The sequence below is a fragment of the Podarcis tiliguerta genome (genome assembly GCF_965153285.1).
Source record: "Podarcis tiliguerta genome assembly, chromosome: 10".
NCBI lineage: Eukaryota > Metazoa > Chordata > Lepidosauria > Squamata > Lacertidae > Podarcis > Podarcis tiliguerta.
In genome coordinates, this window is record NC_139543.1 from 53,051,710 (window position 1) to 53,072,468 (window position 20,759).

The 20,759-nt window shown below is 45.1% G+C and overlaps 1 protein-coding gene across 2 annotated transcripts in view; it reads left to right on the forward strand.

Annotated features, from left to right (window-relative positions):
* CREB3L2 (cAMP responsive element binding protein 3 like 2) overlaps positions 1-20,759 on the forward strand; it is a 76,542-nt gene that overhangs the window by 30,620 nt on the left and 25,163 nt on the right. The window contains exons 2-3 of one of the 2 annotated variants that reach the window (XM_083401506.1): positions 10,369-10,585; positions 20,075-20,244. In XM_083401506.1, the coding sequence (XP_083257632.1) occupies positions 10,369-10,585; positions 20,075-20,244 (387 nt within the window). Of the gene's footprint in view, positions 1-10,368; positions 10,586-20,071; positions 20,245-20,759 lie in introns of both variants that reach the window. The other variant, XM_083401505.1, reaches the window with a different exon arrangement.

Below are 20,759 nucleotides of genomic sequence, written 5' to 3' on the forward strand. Positions count from 1 at the left end.
GGTTGAATCAAGCTGTCTTTGTCTCAGATCGTATTTAATGATATGAGCATTAGGCTACACCTAATCTATCCTTTTCCTTTGTGTGTTTAAGTTTGCTCCCTCGGTTCTTGATATGGGGAAACCCCTAGTTTATCCAGTTTGCAACTTCAAGATTCCTGTTACTCACCCTGCTTAGGATTCTGGACTTGGGCTGGAGAACCTTTCAAGTAGACAACTCCTTCAAATAGAGGACTGTCCTTGGCAGAATGCATGGCCACTCTAGCAAGGGGAGGAGGGGATTATAGAATCATAGAATTGTAGAGCTTGAAGGGACCACCAGGATCATCTAGTCCAACCCTATGCAATGCAGGAATCCTTTTGCCCAATATGGGGCTTAAACCCACAAACATGAGATTGAGTCTCATGTTCTATCAACTGAGGTATCCCAGCCATAACATATGCTCCTGAGGCACAGTAACTTAGGTTTGTCCCAAGTGTGTGTGTGTGTGAGAGAGAGTGAGTGAGAGAGAGAATAGTGTGTGGTGGTAGTAGATTGGAGACAAATGACTTTATCTTTTTAGAAAATAATTGCATCTCTGGTTTCCACCATATGTTTCAAAGCAGCTTACAGGAGAAATAAAACATGTGATGTGCAAATTTGTAAGAAGCCTCCCATAGCAGGGATGGTGCCTGCTTGATTTCTAATGGGAGAGTGTTCTATAGTGCTGGGCCACTACATCAGGGGTTGGCAAGGTCTACCTTGCCTGGGCCGGTTCACTCCAGTGGAGATCCCTCCGTGGGCCGGATTGTGCACACTCCCATGATTTTCGGCGTCTGCACATGTGCAGATGTGATTTCCAGCACTGTGGAAGCAAGTCCCTGTGCTGCGCTGGTTTAGCGCAGCATGTGGGGACCCGCCAGGCAGGCGGCTTGTGGGCTGATTAGACGACCCCTGTGGGCTGCTTGTGGCCCATGTGCCTTAGGTTGCTGAACCCTGCACTACATGACCCCATTGGTCCTTGCAGACATGAGTCATGCTCCCCTAGATGATGTCAGGACTAGAAATATATTTCAAATATTTAGTTGCCACTTACAAAAGCTTAAGTATCTATCTATCTTTGATTATTCTTTTAGGCTTGATGATGGTTTACTTGCAGGTGGGAGATATCTACTACCCCCTCACTGAGGAGGAAAATGTCTTCCTTGTCCTGGTTTTTCCCCCTCCTTACACATGGGACAAAGTAGATGTGTTCAGCATAAGAACCTGCTGTTCATCTTGCCAGCTCCTTTGGAATTTTAAAAACTGGCATAATTTGTATAGTTACGGTAATGAAAAATTTAACCCTAAACCGGAGAACAAATCATTATTGTGGTTGGATTAATTGCACATTGTATGATAAATTTGCCTATTTGGGATTCCTTTTCTGATATCCTGTAGTGCCATCTTTCAGATGACAAATTTGTGCAGCATGTTGTTTTATCTGCTCCCAACATGATATCATTGATGCCCTTTTTGATTGTTGGTAGCTAGCTAAGTTTATGATATTGGCAATAACCTCAGTTTATCCATTCTGCCTCCCCTTCTTGGATTCTGGCCTGCTGGGATGTAGGTGGTGTTCACAGTTTGTGTGGTTGATGGTCCCCTTTATGGATCAAGCATGAATCATTCAAGCTTTGTACTCTGCAGTTTTAAGGTTAAAGGGTGTTCTGAGTTCCAAACAGCTCCGAAATATGACATAGTTGAATTTTCTGTCTTTTGCCAGTCCAGATGGCACATAGCAGATGCTCACTGTAACATGGCTACCTCCATGAATATACACATAAGAAGGCAAATACTGCCCTGGTTATAAATGAAAAGAAGATTGGCACCGCCCAGGGAAATAGCAGGAGACCTTGGAAAAGGTGCTACAGAAATTAAGTACACTCAGCCAGCTGATCATTCCCTGCTGCTGTTGTCTGAAGTCTGTTCTGATAGTTGGAGGGAGAAAGAGAGAACACTTGAGCACTGCTAAGTGCTTACCTGGGTGAGAAGGCCCAGGTTGGCCTGGTATGTGACAAAAACCTTCATGAAAGGTGGAAGCACCCCCTTTTCAAGGCTTCCTCTTTCTAAAATGTCCAAAATTTGATAGGCCGGCATAGTTTTATATTTTACTGGTCCTCTTTCTGATACGTAATAGTGGTGCAATACATGGGAAACATCAACAAGAAGCTTCCCCAGTCCATTTTATCTCTATACCTGGAAAATCCTTGCATGCTGAATTCCTGGTACAGTGGTACCTCGAGTTAGACACTTCAGGTTACAAACGCTTCAGGTTACAGACTCCACTAACCCAGAAATAGTACCTCAGGTTAAGAACATTGCTTCAGGATGAGAACAGAAATTGCGCGGCGGCAGCGGGAGGTCCCATTAGCTAAAGTGGTACCTCAGGTTAATAGCAGTTTCAGGTTAAGAACAGACCTCCAGAACTAATTAAGTTCGTAACCTGAGGTACCAATGTATCAGAATGCTTGCTGCTGAGAAAGCTCAAGAATAGGGGTAGCTTCTTTTTTTTTGGGGGGGGGGGTAACCAAATCATAGAGATCATTCAAAGAGGACATTGGAACCTGTTGTAATAGGACTGGGCCATCTTCCATCCTATATATACTTCAGTCTTCCCCAACCCTTCAGAACTTTTAGTTTGCAGCTCCTGTCAGCACTTATCAGCATGATGGGAGTTGTAGTCTAGAGCATCTGAAGGGCATCAGGTTTGGGAAAGAATTCCAAGAGAGGGGGCAGGTGACAGTAGCGCCAGGTGTCCTTGTCTGAACTTTCCTCTCCTTCCATATGGTCTCCTTCCATTAAGTGATGTGTAGGAAGATTTTGATTGGCTTATACTGGCTAAGGTATTTTTATGTTGTGTGAAAGGATTTATATCCTGAAAAGTAGAATATTAGTTATAATTACGCAAAATAAAGAAATTGGTGGCTATTAATACAGCAAAAGTGCTCCCCTATATAGGTGTCACCCAGTGGTTATCCTCAGCAGTGCTCAACCTGTGGGTCCCCAGATGTTGTTGGACTACAACTCCCATCATCCCTGAGCTCTGGCCTTGCTAGCTAGGGGTGATGGGAGTTGTAGTTCAACAACATCTGGGGACCCACAGGTTGAGAAAGGAAATGCAACAGGACATACTTGCTCTAAATGTGTTGGAGTAGGAAATCTGTTGTGGTTTCTTACAGCTCTGGTCAAAATGCCTTTGCATTTGGTGGATTTTATAATTTTGCGGGGTGGGGATTCCATAGCAGCATAGTGGATAGGTTCTCAAGTGTGCTTAGGCTGGGGATACCTAGATTTCAATCCCCATTTGCCCACAGAAAGATTCTTGGATGACCTTGGACAAGTGGGTGTCTCCCTTATTTCTGTCTCTTAGGTCTGCTGTGAGGATAAAGGGGAAGGGACGACTGTGCGTACCACTCTGTGTAGGGAGGGAAGGAAGGAGGGATGAAAATAATTACACAATCTGTCTTTCCCCTCATACCTCATTGAGCAGTCTTTGCAAGGGGAGATGCCACAGGAAAGGAAAGGCTGCTTTATCGTTTTGTTCTGCTACTGAAATCAGTGCACAACGAAAGCATCATAATAGTAAATAAAATCACAAACATCTCAATCACAGTTGCAGCATGCACTTCCTTAATATATCTTAGGGCCTCTCCAAACTTGTGGTGGTGGTGGTTTTTTGGGGGGGAGGGAGCATATTCTGTAATATACCATTGATACAATAATAATGGATTAGTGGTGGATTTATACTGGGCCATCCACACATCATTAGGTCAGTCGGTACAGCATGAGACTTAATTTCAGGGTCATGGGTTTGAGCCCTACATTGGGCGAAAGATTTCTGCATTGTAGGGGGTTGGACTAGATGGCCCTTGTGGTCCTTCCAGTTCTACAATTCTATGATTTTATGAACAAGCACTGAGCGGGAAATGAAGCAGCATGTCCTACCTTGAAATAGTTACAAGAACAAACAGCATTACAAGGGAGGTGGGTCACAATTTCCCAAAAGCACTGTGCGCACAAATCTTTATGAATGCACAATAAAAAGAATGTCTGGAGGGGTTGTTATTATTAAAAGTTGTTCAAAACAACTTAAAATAATTCTTAGTAAAGTTTTAGTATCGCTGGTTGGGGGCAACAGACACTTCAGTTTTGATGCTGAGGTGCTTGCACTGTTCTCGCTTGATACGCGAGCGATGCACACTGATGTACCATTGAGTTGTGCAAGCTGCTCTGCCGACTGGTGGTGACGGCTGGGTTAGACAGCGCATGCGATCAGGAGTTGTCAACGCCTGGCTATTCCACACCATATTCTTGATTTAAGTGGTGTGATATCGCATGCCATCCTGCCGCTCTCTGCGTTTGTGAATCCCGATGACATGAAGACATGGCCTTAATTTGTCGCACTTGAGGACAAACGAGCTGCTCAGCACACGTTGGTTTGCTGCTAAATAAGATCAAACAGATAAGGTGGCTCCTTGGGATAAATCCAGCAAGACTGGGCTAACCGTTTTGCTAAAGTACTCTTTTGAGAGCAGAGCCCCAGTTAAGCTGGCTAAGGTAATTTTGACAGTGCTGAGGGCTTAATTAACCTGACTCAAGTCACTGGTAGTGAACTTGTCCTGTGTGATGTTTTTGGAACCGTTGCCATTTTCTCAGCTGTGTGGGAATCTTAAAATGTGAGTAATCTCTTTGGTGAGTAGATAATTTTACGGAAGTGGAAGGCAGCTTGCAGAATATTGCCCTTCTCCTCTCCGCCCTGCAAAAGCTGCTCCAGAGGAGGGTTCAAGGGACCTACCAAACACTGTGGCCTGGGGGTGTAGTCAGATGGGGGCATTGCCTGAATTTGGGCAGTGGGATCTTTCAGTGTTTGGCCAAGTTGCCTGAGGTTGGGTAATTTCCCTCCTCTCACTGCAGCCTGTAAGACTTAGCTGACAATGTTCAGTAGGTTGTTGTCCCTCTTTCCCTCTCACCTTCAGAGAGGCTTTGACCTGGGGAGGAAAAAAATCAGTTGTTTGAGCTGATCTCTGCACTAGGATCTCAGGAGTTTAACAGGGCAAGGTGGAGTGAGGAGGGGCAGAGATTGGAATGCGCTGAAAAGGAGAGAGATAAAGTGGAGCCATGGAACATAAATTCTACACTTGGACATCACATCTTCTTAATCTAGCACTGGTCTTGAGTATCAATTAGCCATAAAACTATTTAAAGGTAATTATTTCGTCAGCTGCTTTCCCAGTATTATAGGACTATTAAAACCTTGCAAACATTCACCCCCCTCCGCCCTTCACTCAAAGTTTTAGCGCAAAGTGATAATCGCAAAAGAATCTTAATGTGCCTGTACTTGCTAAGTTGTGGAACAGTTTTTGCTGTGTCTTCTCCCTTGCGCAAAGAAATCAGGGTTGGTAGGTCTGATGTGTTGTGTTGGAGCAAGCCAATGATGCTTATCGATTTGACCTTGTGCAAAAGTGGAGGGGTGTTACCGGATGGTGGTCCTGCTAGATAGATCAAGTGGTAATAAAACGGCTACTTTTGGTACAGAAATACCTTGCTTTTACTGACAGGCTGCAATGACAATTCCAGGCGGAAAGTTTCCAACTTATGGTAATGCAAACATAAGAAGTGGAATATAATGGGAAGTACCTTGAAGAGGTAACTACAAAATTTTGCATTTTGGCTATCTACACAATAGCACTGTAAGTTCGGATAGTATTAGGGATGTTGATGATGATGATGATAATAATAATAATAATAATAATAATAATAATAATAATAATAATAATAATAATTTATTTATACCCCACCCATCTGGCTGGGTTTCCCCAGCCACTCTGGGCGGCTTCCAAAAAAATATTAAACTACTGTAATACATCAAACATTAAAAGCTTCCCTAAACAGGGCTGCCTTCAGATGTCTTCTAAAAGTCTGGTAGTTGTTGTTCTCTTTGAATAATAATGAGTTGATTCCCTCAGTTTTACTCTTGTAATAGTTCTGCTGCAGCAGCTATTGCACTGTGCATTTTGTTGCACTCTGGTTGTCAGAAAAGGAGAATGTTGGAATGCTGATGACTGATTTTGTAAATGTGTAAAGTGAGGGGAAAGACCCTCCTTTCTTGGAAGAAGAAAATGCCTCATTCTCTTTGCTTCCAGTGCTTAGGTGTATATATTGTTGCTTAACCTTAATACCCATACAGAAGCAATATGTACCAATGAGCTTGGGGAAAACCTGAAATTTGGGAAGTACAAAATGAAAAACAAACATTTAGTTCAAATAGATCTTTAGAAACAAAACCCTAAAGGGGGGCGCCCTCATCAGAGTCCATTGATGGGACTCTGATGGGGGTGATGCTCTGATGAGCATGCTCAGAGGGTACAGAATTCTGGCTGGCTAGGGGGCAGAAAACAAAGTGGGAGGGGAGGGGACAACATGGAGGAGGTCATGACTGGTTTTAACAATGAACAAGAGCACTCAACAGTGCAACATTCGTATGCATGCTTTTTGCCTTTTTGCAGAGGTGCACCAGTACCCCGTTGCAAAGTGTAATAAAAAAAGTATGCAGATTCTTTCCTGATTTCAGGAGATAGCTACAAACTTTTGATAGATGTCAGTATTTATGTATGTTTGTAGATGCTTACTGTTGGTGGTTCCTTTAAAAAATTTGGTTGGTGGTTCCTTTAAAAAATTTGCCACTGCCCATGGTGGCAGTGAGTTTTCGTGGGCAGAGGTAGCTATAATTTCTCCTTCCAAAATGCCCCTAGGATGATGGAGGCATAGCGTCTGCTGGCTACACCAAAGAGATCTATTTCCACCGCAAGTGGTTGGGCAAACCATTCAAAGTCTGCCCTGAAATAGACCATTTTTGACCATACCAAAATTGATGCATTCTCATCCCCACCCACCCTCCTCTGCAAAATTTTTTACTTGTCAGTGGGTGTTGAATTCTGGAGAGGGGGCGTTTCATCTTGACATTACCTCTTGATGCTGCTGTCTGCAATTCTGCAGCACAGCTGTTCTCCCTGAGTATCTATTTGGGCAAGCAGCAATAAACACAGAGTGCACCCTTCGTGCGGATTGTGGGCGTTGGACTCCTTGGGGGGTAAACACTGTCATGTGCAAATGTTGGGTGAAGTCATCTTATGCATGCAGAAGCAAGCACACACCCAACTCAAAACTGAGTGTACCACATATTTCTAAATGACCTTCTTTGCTGTAATGCTCTCAAGAGGGTAATGTAGGAACATGGAAGGGACCAGAAGCCAATCAAAGCGAGATGCAGAAAAATGTACATAAGCATGTTCTGGCCTCAACATGTAAGGCTAAATTCATATCCACTACACAGTTTCCTATGAATCCATCTTTAGATTTTAACTTGAGCAGGCAAGCAACTTGTAAATGCAGGTAACGGAATGCTCTGTGGAAGGAAGATTAAATGCCTGAATCTGACCAAGTTAAGGGAGAGACGGGAGGGGTGATTTGAGAATGCAACAGTTTTGGGGAAAACATTTCCTTAATGTGGTGGATCCAGAATACTGTCATGGACCCCAGATTTTCAGATAGCCAAGTGGAAAGAAATCAAATTAAAACAGGTGGGTATTCAGGACATCCCCATCCCCATTATGATGGTGACCTGCCACCCTTCCAACATTAAGAGTTAGATCTGCAAGCAGGCTAGAAAACCTAGCAAAGGGTATTCCGTGAAGCTTAAGCTTAAGTTTTGCATGATTCATATATCATATCATATATCATGCACACCCCTCCCATGACCTGAGCCCTTTTGGGAAGTAGGTGGGTGGAATCTCACCAAAATGAAATGGATAGTGGATGACATTAGCTAGCTAGTTAGCTATGTAGGGAATGAAAGCCTGGAGAACACACACACACTCTCTGTGTGAACGTAGATACCGTTATGAATGGCATGCCCAGTTGGTAAAAAACTGTTTGAATGTAAAACAAAACAACAACCCCCAAACCATGGTTTTGCAATCAAAAGTCAGAAACCCAGGATCAAGCTTTGAGCTGGGGACGGAATCAGGAGGTTGACCCTGGTACAAGGTCTGGGATGGGGAAAGTGCATGGTTTTGGCAGCAACAGACTTTGGCTTGGCTACCAAGGCCAACAGAAAATTGTGGACTCCTGACCCCATCAGTCTAACCCAGCAGGTAGGACATTCACCCAGCACTTGAGCACATGGATTGTTGGCAGAAGCATGGACATGATGGGTGGTGCACCCAAATGTATGACTTATGTGTGAGTTGCAGACCCAGATGGGGACTTGCTGGTAAATACTTGGGCCTCTGTGTCCCTAGGGTGCTGGTGCTGAATATGACAGAGGCAGTAGAAGATAAGTGGGGCATCTGGAGCAGGTGGGTCTGGTCTGACAATTCAGTTCTAGACACTTGCCTACCTCACACTCGCTGTGCTGCTGCTGACACCCGGACTTAGTGGGCTACAGGCATGAAGGCCTGCAAATGTATTTCAGCTCATACTAGACTGGCGCTATCTAAAAATAATAGAATGTGACTTGTGGCATAGTTGCCAAAAAAAGCTTGGGTCCTCTGCCTTTATAGTTTCATCCTAAAATAACAGCAGATAAACTGGTTTTATTGCAAAGAACAAGGTGGTTACTGATTGTGATCTGTGTTCTTTGTAGCTCTACAAATAACTAGGTATTCGTTTTAAGACATTTTAACAAGTGGGACCTGTAGCATTTGTTCTCCCAACTTAGCCATTCAGTCTGGATTCAGCTGGTTTTTTCACTCCCAATATTATTTTCTACTTATGCAAATCTTTTAGTTCTCCCAACAAGCCTTGTGCATGGCTGGTGGTGTTTAAGTTAGGTAAGGGAGAATGGAGGACACTCTTGTTATTTAGGATATGATGCTTAGTACCTAAATAGAGTAAAGTAGGTCAGATTCTGGTTTGTCCTCCATTTCCCAGTGCCAGGCAGACATCCTGTTGCTGCTGGTATTGCATCGACAACTTTTGTTGCTAGACGTCTTTCAGGGTGCTCTGAGCTGCTTTGAGGATTTCATTTAGAGAGGTTGAGAGTTAACTGAAGTGTGGGCCTCGGCCTCCCCTACAGGGGTTCTTGCAATCAGACATAAATAGCCTCTTACGCCAGCGGCAGGCTCCATGAAAGGAATGTTTTGTCTGAAAGGCGTGGTATGTGGCCGGACAGACTGAGCTGCTGCTGGAGGCTCCAGCTGGGGCATGGCCAAGTTGTCCTTTTAAAAGCCTTTGGTTCCCTCCTCCCTTTCTTCATATTGAAGTTCCAAGGATTGGAATTCCATTTTTTCTGCATTATTATAAGCTTCAGCACATCAGCGGGGTTGGGCATGCGGGTGGCAAAACCTGATGACTTAAATAAAAGAAAATGCTCCCACCTTATGAGGAACATCCTCTGTCCTTTTCTGTGCGCATTGAACTGGTACATGTCTGGTGCAGTGTAACCCCCAGCACGCATTGATTTGGCCGGCAGAATTCACATTTCCTTTACTTTCCTAGGTTCCTGGTTCTTCTTTCCTCCACTCCTTTTCCCAAGTAGAGGCTGGGTGCTTTTTCCTTTGGTACAACTACATTAGGATAGTTAGAGGCAGTGACCTGGACTTTCAACTCTGGCTTGAGGTCATCAAGACCTTCATACTGGGGCATCAAACTGATACTGGAGTTTGCTTAGTGCCTCAATGACATGTTCAAGCTGGAAACTGCTGCATTTACCATGGTCTTAGGCTGTGTACACACCATACAATTAAAGCACATGGCTTCCTCCCGTAAACCGTGGGAATGGTAGTTCACCCCTTGCAGAACCAAAATGCCTAGCATCATTAACAAACTACAGTTCCCAGAAGTCTTTTGTAGAAGTCACATGCTTTCAATGTCTGGTGTGTTTACAGCCTGAAATAGTTTTTACAATAACTTGCATCTAGCTAGCTTTGTTGCCTCGTTTTAGTTGGATGTTTTTCCTCTCCAGGACACTGTAAAAAGGTGTTCACTGAAATGCAGGGTGTGTTTCCTGGATTGTCCCCATTAACAATGTCTCCTGATGCTAATGTGCTCATTAGTTGCCCTGCTTGTATTTGCACCAACAGGTCCTGCATATGTATGATAACCCTAATGAATGACACTAACACTGATGGATGACTGTTGTGCGGATGCAAACTGCCCAAGAACCACAAATGAAATTGCTGCCCAGGATTTGGCACCGAACGACTGTAGGGGCCCCAAATGGTCAAAAGACTTTGATGCTTATCACTTTTATTTGTTTGCCAGTGTTTGTTATTTTGGTGAATGCCTTTATGTCACAGTGAAAGGACATCCTCAGTATTCTTTTTTCCTTTTCTCTCTCTCTCTCGCAGCATTTCACTGAACTCCTCGATGAGTTTTCCCAGGACGTTTTGGGGCAGCTCTTGAACGACCCCTTTCTGTCCGACAAAGATGAAATAATGGAAGTGGAGCTGTCACCTGCATCTCCCGCTCCTCTCATCCAAGCAGAGCACAGCTACTCTCTTTGTGGTGACTCGCGGCCACAGTCCCCGCTAACCCACATTTCAGCTGATGATAACTTCAATGAAGGTATGGGTTAACGAGTTTTGGACTTCACAAAAGAGTTTTTACAGTCTGGGATATTCTAGTTGGTTGTGTTTCCATGGGAGCTGATTTTTTAGGCGATCTTCTTTGAATTTTCTGAATGGCTAGGAAATACCTGAAAGGGGGCTCCATTCCCTTCCTTCCTAAGATATGGTGTACTCTAGGTGTCTCTGCGTCAAGGCTAATAATAGAATCTTCCATTTGAGTTGGTCAAGTGAGACTGACCAAGAGAACTGAGTTTGGCCTTTATAAGTAATTGTTTTGAGGTGCTGGCTGCCTCTCCGGAGATCTGATGTGGAATTGGTTATCAACCGGAGTGTTTGCGCTCTACTTCCACCTCCTCTCAACCTGTATATTTGTAAATAATTTCAAATACACACAGGTCCCTCTTTTCAAACACAATGTGCTCCCAGGAAATTGTTTGTTAGGCAAACCTTCGCATCATTGCATGATGGTTTCCATTATTTCCTAAGGGGACATTTTCATCCATGCTTTCTGCCTGAAACTTCTGCAGCCAATTTGCAAAGGCCAAGAAAGGGAAATGTCAGAGCTCTCCTGCTCCCTGATTTTCCGCTCTCTCTCTTTCCCTCCATGCTTTCTGTCGGAAATGTCTGCCATTGACCAGCAGAACACAAGCGAGTCAGGAAGTGAGCAAACTGGCTGTTCAGATATCTATATCAGCCACTTGTGTAACAAGGTTTGGGTATAATTCTTTGTGTTCCAAGAGCGAGCGTTCCTATAGCAGGACCTGCCAAAAAAACCTGCTCTGACTTCCTTCCAAAGGAAACTAAACCCAGGCAAGCACTGTGATCCCAGAACCTCTCCCTGCTCAAAGAAGTAGGGTGAAGGAGGTTGATGGTAGAGTTGAGAAACTTCTAGAATTGTGCATTTTGGAGACTAGAATGTTAGGTGAGGTGGCTCTTTTGTCCCTGCATGGGTCCTTGCATATATGTTTTTTCTGCCCTGCTGCCAAATGATTTTTCACAGAGGAGATTCATGTTTCCTATCCTTGAATATGGTTTAACCCAGCCTTCCCCAACCCCCCAGTTGCCTTGGACAACTGTGCTGTGCTGACTGTGGCTGATGAGAGTGGTAGTTCAAAACATCTGGAGGGAACTAGGTTAGGGAAGGCTCACTGAATGCATATTGAATCGGTGAGCAGACCTATATTTGCATTTTTTAAAAAGATGGATCTGCTCTCTCTTTGTGTGTGTATGTTTTTTTTGCTATATAGGTGTCCCAGCCTTCTCTGAAAGGTGACTTGCAAAATATGGCATAGTGAAGGTGAATTCAAACTCAGTGAAGTTAAGATGCAAGTTCGTTTTTAAGATGCAAGTATCTGAAAGGATAGGGACGCAGGTGGTGCTGTGGGTTAAACCACAGAGCCTAGGACTTGCCGATCAGAAGGTTGGCGGTTCGAATCCCTGCGACGGGGTGAGCTCCCGTTGCTCAGTTCCTGCTCCTGCCCAACCTAGCAGTTCGAAAGCACGTCAAAGTGCAAGTAGATAAATAGGTACCGCTCTGGCGGGAAGGTAAATGGCGTTTCCGTGCACTGCTCTGGTTCGCCAGAAGCGGCTTAGTCATGCTGGCCACATGACCCGGAAGCTGTACGCTGGCTCCCTCGGCCAGTAAAGCGAGATGAGCGCCGCAACCCCAGAGTCGGCCACGACTGGACCTAAAGGTCAGGGGTCCCTTTACCTTTATCTGAAAGGATACTTCAATGGAGTCTGCTCAGGTGCATTTTGAGAGTCACAAATTAAAAAGGCAGATGGAAAGCGATGAGCTAGATAGGAAGAAATATGAAATATTACAGGAAAGGAGACTGAATAGAATTTGCAGGTGGTCTGCTGCCGTTCTGTGGCCCTTGTCAACTCTTGTGAATTAGTATACAAGTGTGAAAACCAGCCGTATGTGCTGCGAAAAACCATCTCAGAGCAGCTTTATATAACAGTAACTGTCAGCTATCATACTTGCCAGAATTCCAAGTGGTAATTCACGACTTGTATTTTGTTTCTTGAATGATCAAGTACATGTAATATCTATATCCAACACGTTTCTAACATAAGGATTCTTTTAAGTGACATGAAAATGAAGCCTGAACATTGAAGGGTGCAAACTGCAACTATCATAATTCTTTTTATATACCTCTTTCAGGCAGCCATGTCTTGAATACCACATGCAGCTCTAGCTGTCTCTTTTGAAAAGGGTATCATAGGTCTCAGTGGCATAGCGTGGGTTCCAGAACCCAGAGCAAGAGCAAGAAACCCAGACAGATTGGCAGGGTATAAATAAATAAAATAATAATAATAATAATATTAATAATTGTCCTCATAACCACCCACTGATCGGCTGCAATGAAGGGGCAATAGCTCAGCGACCTATTCAAGTGGTAGCTGTGGTGCCCTGTGAGAATTGAGCATGGCGAAGAGAGGGATTGGGGGGGTATCAGGAGTGGGGAGATTTTCTGTGTGAGGGGGAGCGCTTCCTATTTTTTATTTAGTATTAATATTTTCTGGGGTTTTTTTCTCTTTTGAAATTTTTATCCCCCTAAGAATTCTGTGCCCAGGGCAACTGCCCCTGTGGTCACGCCACTGGTAGATCTAGACCAGGGGTTGGCAAGGCTTATTGGGCATGGGCCAGATCACTCCCGCAGAGATCCCCTATGGGCCAGACCAGTGCAGTGCATCACCAGAAATTGCGTCTGTGCATGTCCGTGGCGCCGGAAATAATTTCTGCGCATGCCCATATGCCAAAAATTGCCCCTCCGCAGAAGTGATTTTTGGCATCTGGGCATGTGCAGAAGCATTTTCCAGCACTGCGGACATGTGCAGACGCAATTTCCAGTGTCTGGGCATGCGCAGAAGTGATTTCCGGAGCTGCGGAAGAGAGTGCCCGCACCGCGCTGCACTGGTTTAGCGCAGCGTGCGGAGACTCGCCAAGCAGGCAGCTCGGTTCGGGGGTGGCTTGTGGGCTGGTTAAATGGCCTCTGTGGGCTGCTTCTGGCCCATGGGCCGTAGGTTGCCTTTCCCTGATCTAGACGAAGATCAAGACAATGGAAGGTGACATGATCAAGAGCCTGGAGCATATTTCTGTCAAGGAAATACTTGCAAGGAGGCTTCTTAAGTTTAGGAGACGATTACTTGGATGGCAAGGCTGGAGGTGGTGAGAGGAGATGATGGCCAGACCTATGCAATAGAAGAGACCCCAGCCAGTCTAGCATGTGAAACCGGTGGGGTCAATGTTGAATGTAGCAGACAGGCAGGATCGTGTGAGGTAGAATGAAGATGTTCTTCAGACATATTAGTCCCCTTACCATTCAGGTCATGAATGGGAAACCTCTGGGCTGTGTCCAGCTTCTGGCTCCCATCAGCCCCAGCCAGGAAAGCCCAATGGTCAGGGAGGATGGGAGTTGTCGTCCAACCGCAGCTGGAGGACTTCAGGTTCCCCACTTCTAGTTTAGGGCTTTATAGGTAAGAAAAATCTGTACAGTCGTCCCTTGGAAGTCGAGTGCGGGGTATCTTTTTGACTAAATTGTTCCAATAATGATTGCCCGCCCTTCACCCTAAGGTCAGGAGTGCGTTACAACAACACTGAGCATTGGAAACTAGAAGGAAAAGCAGACTTTCAGCAGCATTTTAGGGAAGGCCGATATGTAAGGAACTTGATGTTATCTTCCAAAACAGAATAATATTTATCGTGCAGATCCGGAGTAATTTCTGGTTCACTTTATATAGTTGCCTTTTAACTTGGTCTGCTTTTAATTATGCAGTCCTTGGTTCCCATTTCCGTGCGGCTTTCTTCTGGGAGTGTGAGGCAGGCATTCCCAGCATCCTTTTCTCTCTCCCCCCCCCCACCTAAAAAAAAAAGTCCTGTGATGAGTCATACATCTGGTGACTCATCAAACACTTACTTTACTGCTCCAAGCGATGATGCCTACATAAAACTCCTGCAGAGAATGGAGGTGGATAAGAGCTTAAGAAGTGGCATGCATATGCCCCCCCCCTCGCCCCCAGAATCCACCTCATATTTTTCCCCTTTCTTCCCCATGTGGATTCAGTTCTGTCTAAAGGGCAAAAGGTTCCCTTAAAAAAAAAAAAAAAAAAGTATAATTGAAAATTGAATCTGGTTCCTATGGCAACAGAGTCCTGTTTGATTTTTCCCCCCCATAGAGAAGTTAGATTGCTTTAAATAAATGATGGTCACACTTCTGTCATCAGGAAGCCCCCCCCCCCCAAGATGCACCAATATGAGGATTGCATTTTTGCCCTCAAGGGTATGCATTTATTTATTTTTTTAGATGGAGGAATGCATGAGTTGTAAGGGACCCCAAAGTTCATCTAGTCTAACCCCCAGCAATGCAGGAATCTCAGCTAAAGCATCCATGACAAAAGCCACTTGTGGGCATTTTATGAACATGAGTCATTCATAAATGATGCTGTGCGCTTTGTGCATTGTAGCTGGGGATTTGCTTTCTCAGAATAATTAATGTTTTGAAGTGGCCCTGGCTTGTGGGCCAGCTGTTTTTGCTTTTTTGTTTTAAGTTGAAATAGATTACAGCCTGATGAAACTAAGAATGTATTAAAATAGCCTGGGGTTATTATTTTAATCAAACTGTTGCACTCTGTGCTAAATTGTTTTGATTACTTTAATTTGTGTTTATAGTTCAGCTTTTCGGAAGTCAGTTAAAAACTTTGTTTTGTTGGACTTCCAGATGGGGGCCATAAACCTGTTTTTCAATTTCATTGACTTAAAAAACGAACAAACAAACAAAACCTCTTTCCAGCATGCTAGCTGAATTGGGAAACCCATAGGTCCAAAAACAATGCATAGATTGATTTATTTTATACTTTTATAGAACCTCTGTGGTTTGTTGTATGTATGTAGGTTAGGAAGTCTGAGCAGGTCCTTCTAATAGTACAGCTTCAAAGTAGTACATTGGGGAGAAGGAAGTTGTTCAGTGGGGGAGCCACATGCATTGCACCCAGAAGGTATGAGTTTCAATCCCTGATACCTCCTGTACCCTCTGCCAGTTACACATAGATAAGGCTGAATTAGATGGACCCAAGGTCTAACTTAGTATAAGGTAGCTTTCTCTGTCCTGAAGCTGACCCATGGTTGAGATTATCGCCCTTGGCTGCTCTCGAGCCAAACTGATGGCAGACCAGATGTCACAGTGATATCAAACTATTTTTGTCTGCAAGGGCCTTACATACTTACTTCACCAAACCTGTTCTAGGCCTGACACAGCTTGCCTTGAAATAAATCTGTCCTTGATACTGGCACTTAAAATACTAAATTGATTGATGTCTGTCTGTGTACGTGTGCTATTCAGTTGTACAAAATTCACCAGGGACGCGGGCGGCGCTGTGGTCTAAACCACCGAGCCTCTTGGGCTTGCCGGTTAGCGGTTTGAATCCCCGTGACGGGGTGAGTTCCCATTGCTCTCTCCCAGATCCTGCCAACCTAGCAGTTTGAAAGCACGCCAGTGCAAGTAGATAAAAAGCCCGGGGTGAGCAGCGGCGCACTCCCCAGGCTGCAGGCTGCTATCCGCAAGCCTTCGGAGCCCGCGGGCATTCCCGCCGCGCTCCAAAGGCTTGCGGATAGCTTCCTGAAGCCTGGAGAGTGAGAGGGGTTGGTGCGCACCGACCCCTCTCGCTCTCCAGGTTTCAGCAAAAGCCTGCATTCGCACCATAGGATGCACACACATTTCCCCTTCATTTTTGGAGGGGAAAAAGTGCGTCCTATAGAGCGAAAAATATGGTATGCTGGCTACATGACCCAGAAAGCTGTCTGTGGACAAAAGCCGGCTCCCTCGGCCTGAAAGCAAGATGAACCCATAGTCACCTTTGACTGGACTTATTTGTCCAGGGGTCCTTTACCTTTTACCAAGTTCATGCCAGCCTCCTGAAGTGCTTTTTTTGTGACTATACTGACTGGTGTCTTTCTTTGTTGCCTGTGGCAGCCATTTTGTGGTGGCACCCACAGCACCTTTGTCTAGATATGAGTACCACCTCATTTTTACCAGGAAAAGAGAGAAACACATGCAGGCACTGATATTGACCATGGCAACCTTGAAATAAGTAACTTTGAGGGTATGTGACTGTGGTGGTTGTTGTTGTTTAAATGGTTTTAGACAGTTTTTAAATGTCTTAATCACTTCAGTTGTTTTTTAAAAAAACTTGTTTTCAAATAAGTTTCATTTTATTTTTGCATGCTTAAAGAAGCAGCTCTGCTATGGGGAAATCAGGTTCTGAGACCAAACCCTGGCAAAAATGGAGCCTTGGTCTTGTCAGCTGAATTGGTGATTCTTTCCTTTTGAAAGTGTTCATTTCACCCATGCACTTGAGCTCCACCTTCCTTCCCCTCTCTGTTTAATCATTCCACGCTGCCTCTCTGGAATAAGGTCCCAGTGTTTGGTTGCTGCACAGTGGTGCCTTTGTCAGGAGCAAGCCAGCAGCTTGTCTTTCATTATCTGTGGTGGTAGCTGGAGCAGAAGGGAGGGAGAGGGTGCGTGGGTGGGGAAGAAACCCCTGCCCCTGGACAACCGCTCAAAGAGACTATTTATAGATGAATGCAGCCTCTCACCTGGCAGAACAGAGGGGCGAGGCTAGCATGGCAGAAGCAGCACAAAGGGATTTTTGTCTGCCTTGGCATGTTGAGTGAAGACGCTGCATGGTATGGCACAGTAATATTATTATTAATTTCATTTATGAATAGCTTCCTGTGAAGCCACTTGAAGCAATATCACAGTACAATAAAAGCGGCTGCCTATATAAAAACCAAAACTATTGCATGTATAAAAACAATTCTAAACAGATTCAGATACCAGCGGGGATAAAAGTCTCATCTTGGAAGGCTTGTTGCTGAAAAGGAAAAATCTCTGACAGGCACCGAAATGCAACAAAAACGGTGTGTGGCTGGGTTGTAATGGGAAGAAGTTCCACAGGGTAGGTGCCACCACACTCAAGCCCAGTTCTGACATTGTGGAGCATAGCTGTCAACGTTTCCCTTTTTTTAAGGGAAATTCCCTTATTCCGAATAGGATTCCTTGCAAGAAAAGGGAAAAGGTGACAGCTGTGTTGTGGACGGATCTCCTCATTGGATGGTATCTTCAGGTTGTCATCTTCCGTGGAATGCCGCTAGTGTTTGGGTGTGTAAGGTGCATGTTTTTAATAATCAACATCTGTGGTTGAAAGGAGCTCAGGTGAGTCTCAGCTGCTCCAGTACAGAGGACATCAGCAGCATCCTTACCCATGACTTCAAATGGGGGGGGGGTGGATTCATCAGGACCTTTTTCTTCATAAGCAGTTAAAGCAGGATCCTTGCATAGCTCTCATTTAAGCATGGCTTGTGCAGGAGAAAGGAGTGGACTTTCCTCCCTGGTTTCGATTTGTTTAGACCAGGCAACATCTGCCCAAGATGCCCATCTTACCCTGTGGAGTGTAGCTGGCTCTGTGGAGAAAGGCCTGTGCCTAAGACCCTGGAGAGACGTTGAGCTCAGATTTATTGGAATCATTGAATCATAGAGGTGGAAGGTGCTCCCAAGGGTCCAGTCCACCCTGCAATGCAGGAGTATTAATGGTCCATATTGCCAATGTAAGCCAACTCTTTAGCAAAGCGTCATGAGCACATATCCTGAGCAAGGGAACAGTTGTCACTTAACCTGCCTCTTGTGGACAGGGCTCCTTTCGCGGTGCGCATGAGGGGAGGGGAAGGAAGTTATAGGAAAGAAGAAACGTTTCTTGCATCCTCTGTCTTGCATATAAACCTCCAAGGACGAGCAAGACTCTTACATGGAGTCCGGAAGCACCACGTTTATTGGATATAGAATTAAACACCTGCTGCCTGTTGCTGCTTACGTGGTAACAGGGTGTTCTTTTCTAAACTAATTTGCACACCATTGATTTATATTGCATTGGAGGCCATTACAGACTGGTATTCCTTTGGAAAACTAATGTACAGCATTGCAGAAATGCAAGGTCAAGTTATAAAGCAGGATATGGACTTCATACTTAGGAAACTGAAAGCCCTCCTTGGAAGGACATCTGGAGGAACAACATGCATATATATCAAAGGAAATACAGCTAACTTATTAAAGAGCGTAACGTATGCCATGGGTTTGATATATAGTACAATCAGCTCTTCAGAGGAATTTGTGTGTGTGAGTGTGTGTGTTTGCGCACCAAGAATCCCTTGAGCATAGATTCTATATATAAAAATTATGGTTACTGTATATAAAAATTATGGTCATTATACAGTTATTCTTCTTGCAGAGCATGGATTACTGTTTTGAAGTGTCTAATTACAGGATGTATACATATTTATTTTTGCTTGTAATCTTTTTGGCCTGGCCTATCGTTATTCAAATTACATCTTCCTTTGCCAGCAGGGGAGGTTAAGATTACACCACAAAGTAATTACTAGCATCAGGCCGAGGCAGTCGCTCCCTCCCTCCTTCCTTCCTTTCTCGTTGCTGCTCATTTTGAAGGCCCCCGGAGCAGCAGGCCGCAGGACTCTTTCGCTCTTGATTTCCACTCTTCTTCTGCCTTCGTGGCCAAAGCGCGTGGTAATTGCATTCTGCTGCAATAAGTATCTCCCTGAGCCGAGATCTTCTGCGTATCTCATTTCTGCTGAAGAGGCGTCGTTGGCAAAGATAACAACATGTATACTGCCTCCGATGCAGCTTCTGGGTGATATGTTTTGGCAAAAAGCCATGGGGGATGAGGGTTCCGGTGGCTGCTCACCTTGATAGATGGAAAGGCTACCAGAATGCCTTGAGTCGAGACAATCTATGGTGGCTGAGGAGGCTGCAGCCTTCCCAGATGTTGCAAGACTACAACTCCCATCATTCCCGATGGTTGTCCACTCTGGGTGGGTCTGATGGGAGCTGGATTCCAACGACCTACAGAATGCCACAGGTCTCCCAACCTGGCATTATCCCAGCGATCACTGATATGTTAAACTCTGTTGGTGTGAGGACCTCAGTTTCCAGAGAACAAAGCGGGTCTTGCCTTTTGGAAGTGGTTTCTGCTCAGATCCTGGGAGCTGATGCAAAGAAGGCACAATGCCAGCGGCAGCCGGGTTCTGTTGGCATGTGCGGACCCCCGGCTGCTTTGTCTAATGGCTTGTTTAGTCTTGTTTGCGGCTTCTGCTTGCAGCGTTCAGTAATTACCTCATTTTCTGTCCTCCGCCAATCCACCTTCACCCCAGGGCTATGCTTAGGCTACCGTTTAAAGCCCCAGGTTTCCGTATGAAGTAATAGCCTGGAAGGGGAGGGTAGAAAGGCTTTGCTTAATGAGTTAAATGCTTTCTCTCCAGGCTTCCTGTCCTTGGCTGGGGTTTGCTTTTGTGAGCTTCTTTCTCCCCTTTCATTTCTGCGAAAGTCTTGCCGGTTCCGACTGCTGGTTCTTAATATATGCCTGTGCCTCTCTCTCTCTCTCTCCTCCCCCCGCCCCTCAATCCCTTTTCCAGCAGATTTGGAAAATGACAACTGGTGTCTGGGCTCAGAGTTGTCTTCAGCAACCATCAAGACAGAACCCACCACGGGAGATGCACCAGGCCTTGCTCCCTCGGTCAGCCTCACCGCCACATCCAGCCCTGCGAGTCTGGAGGCCGAAGAGCCTCAGATGCAAGATGATGGCATGGTACTGTTTGGGGTTACTTCCCTTCATGGTGGCTTAACTGGCTCGACACGGATGGTGTCGTCGGCTAATGAGGTGTAATGTAGTGGTTAGAGTGTTGGACCAGGGCCCGGGAGACCTGGGTTCAAATCCCCACTGGTCCAGTCATCTCTCAGCCCTACCTCACAGGCTTGTTGACAGAATAAAATGGGGAGGGGGTGAACCCTATGGACCACCTTGAGAGCCTCAAAGTGAAGGTGGGATATAAATGATTGGGGAGGGGGGAAATGGGAGCATCCAGAAGTGGAGACCTGCTTGTTTTAGGCAGTGGTTCACTTTTCTATACAAATGGTAGCCTGCTTTGCTGCATGGGGGGAGGACTTGGTTTCATAGAGTAGGACACTGGCCTTGCCTAGTTCTGCATCCTTGCAGAAGGGAATTGCCACAAGGACTCTTTGGCATCTCATGATTTCTGTCTATACTTTTCATTCGAGTTGGTCAGAGAAGTATTTTTCATTCTCTATTAGATTTATATACCG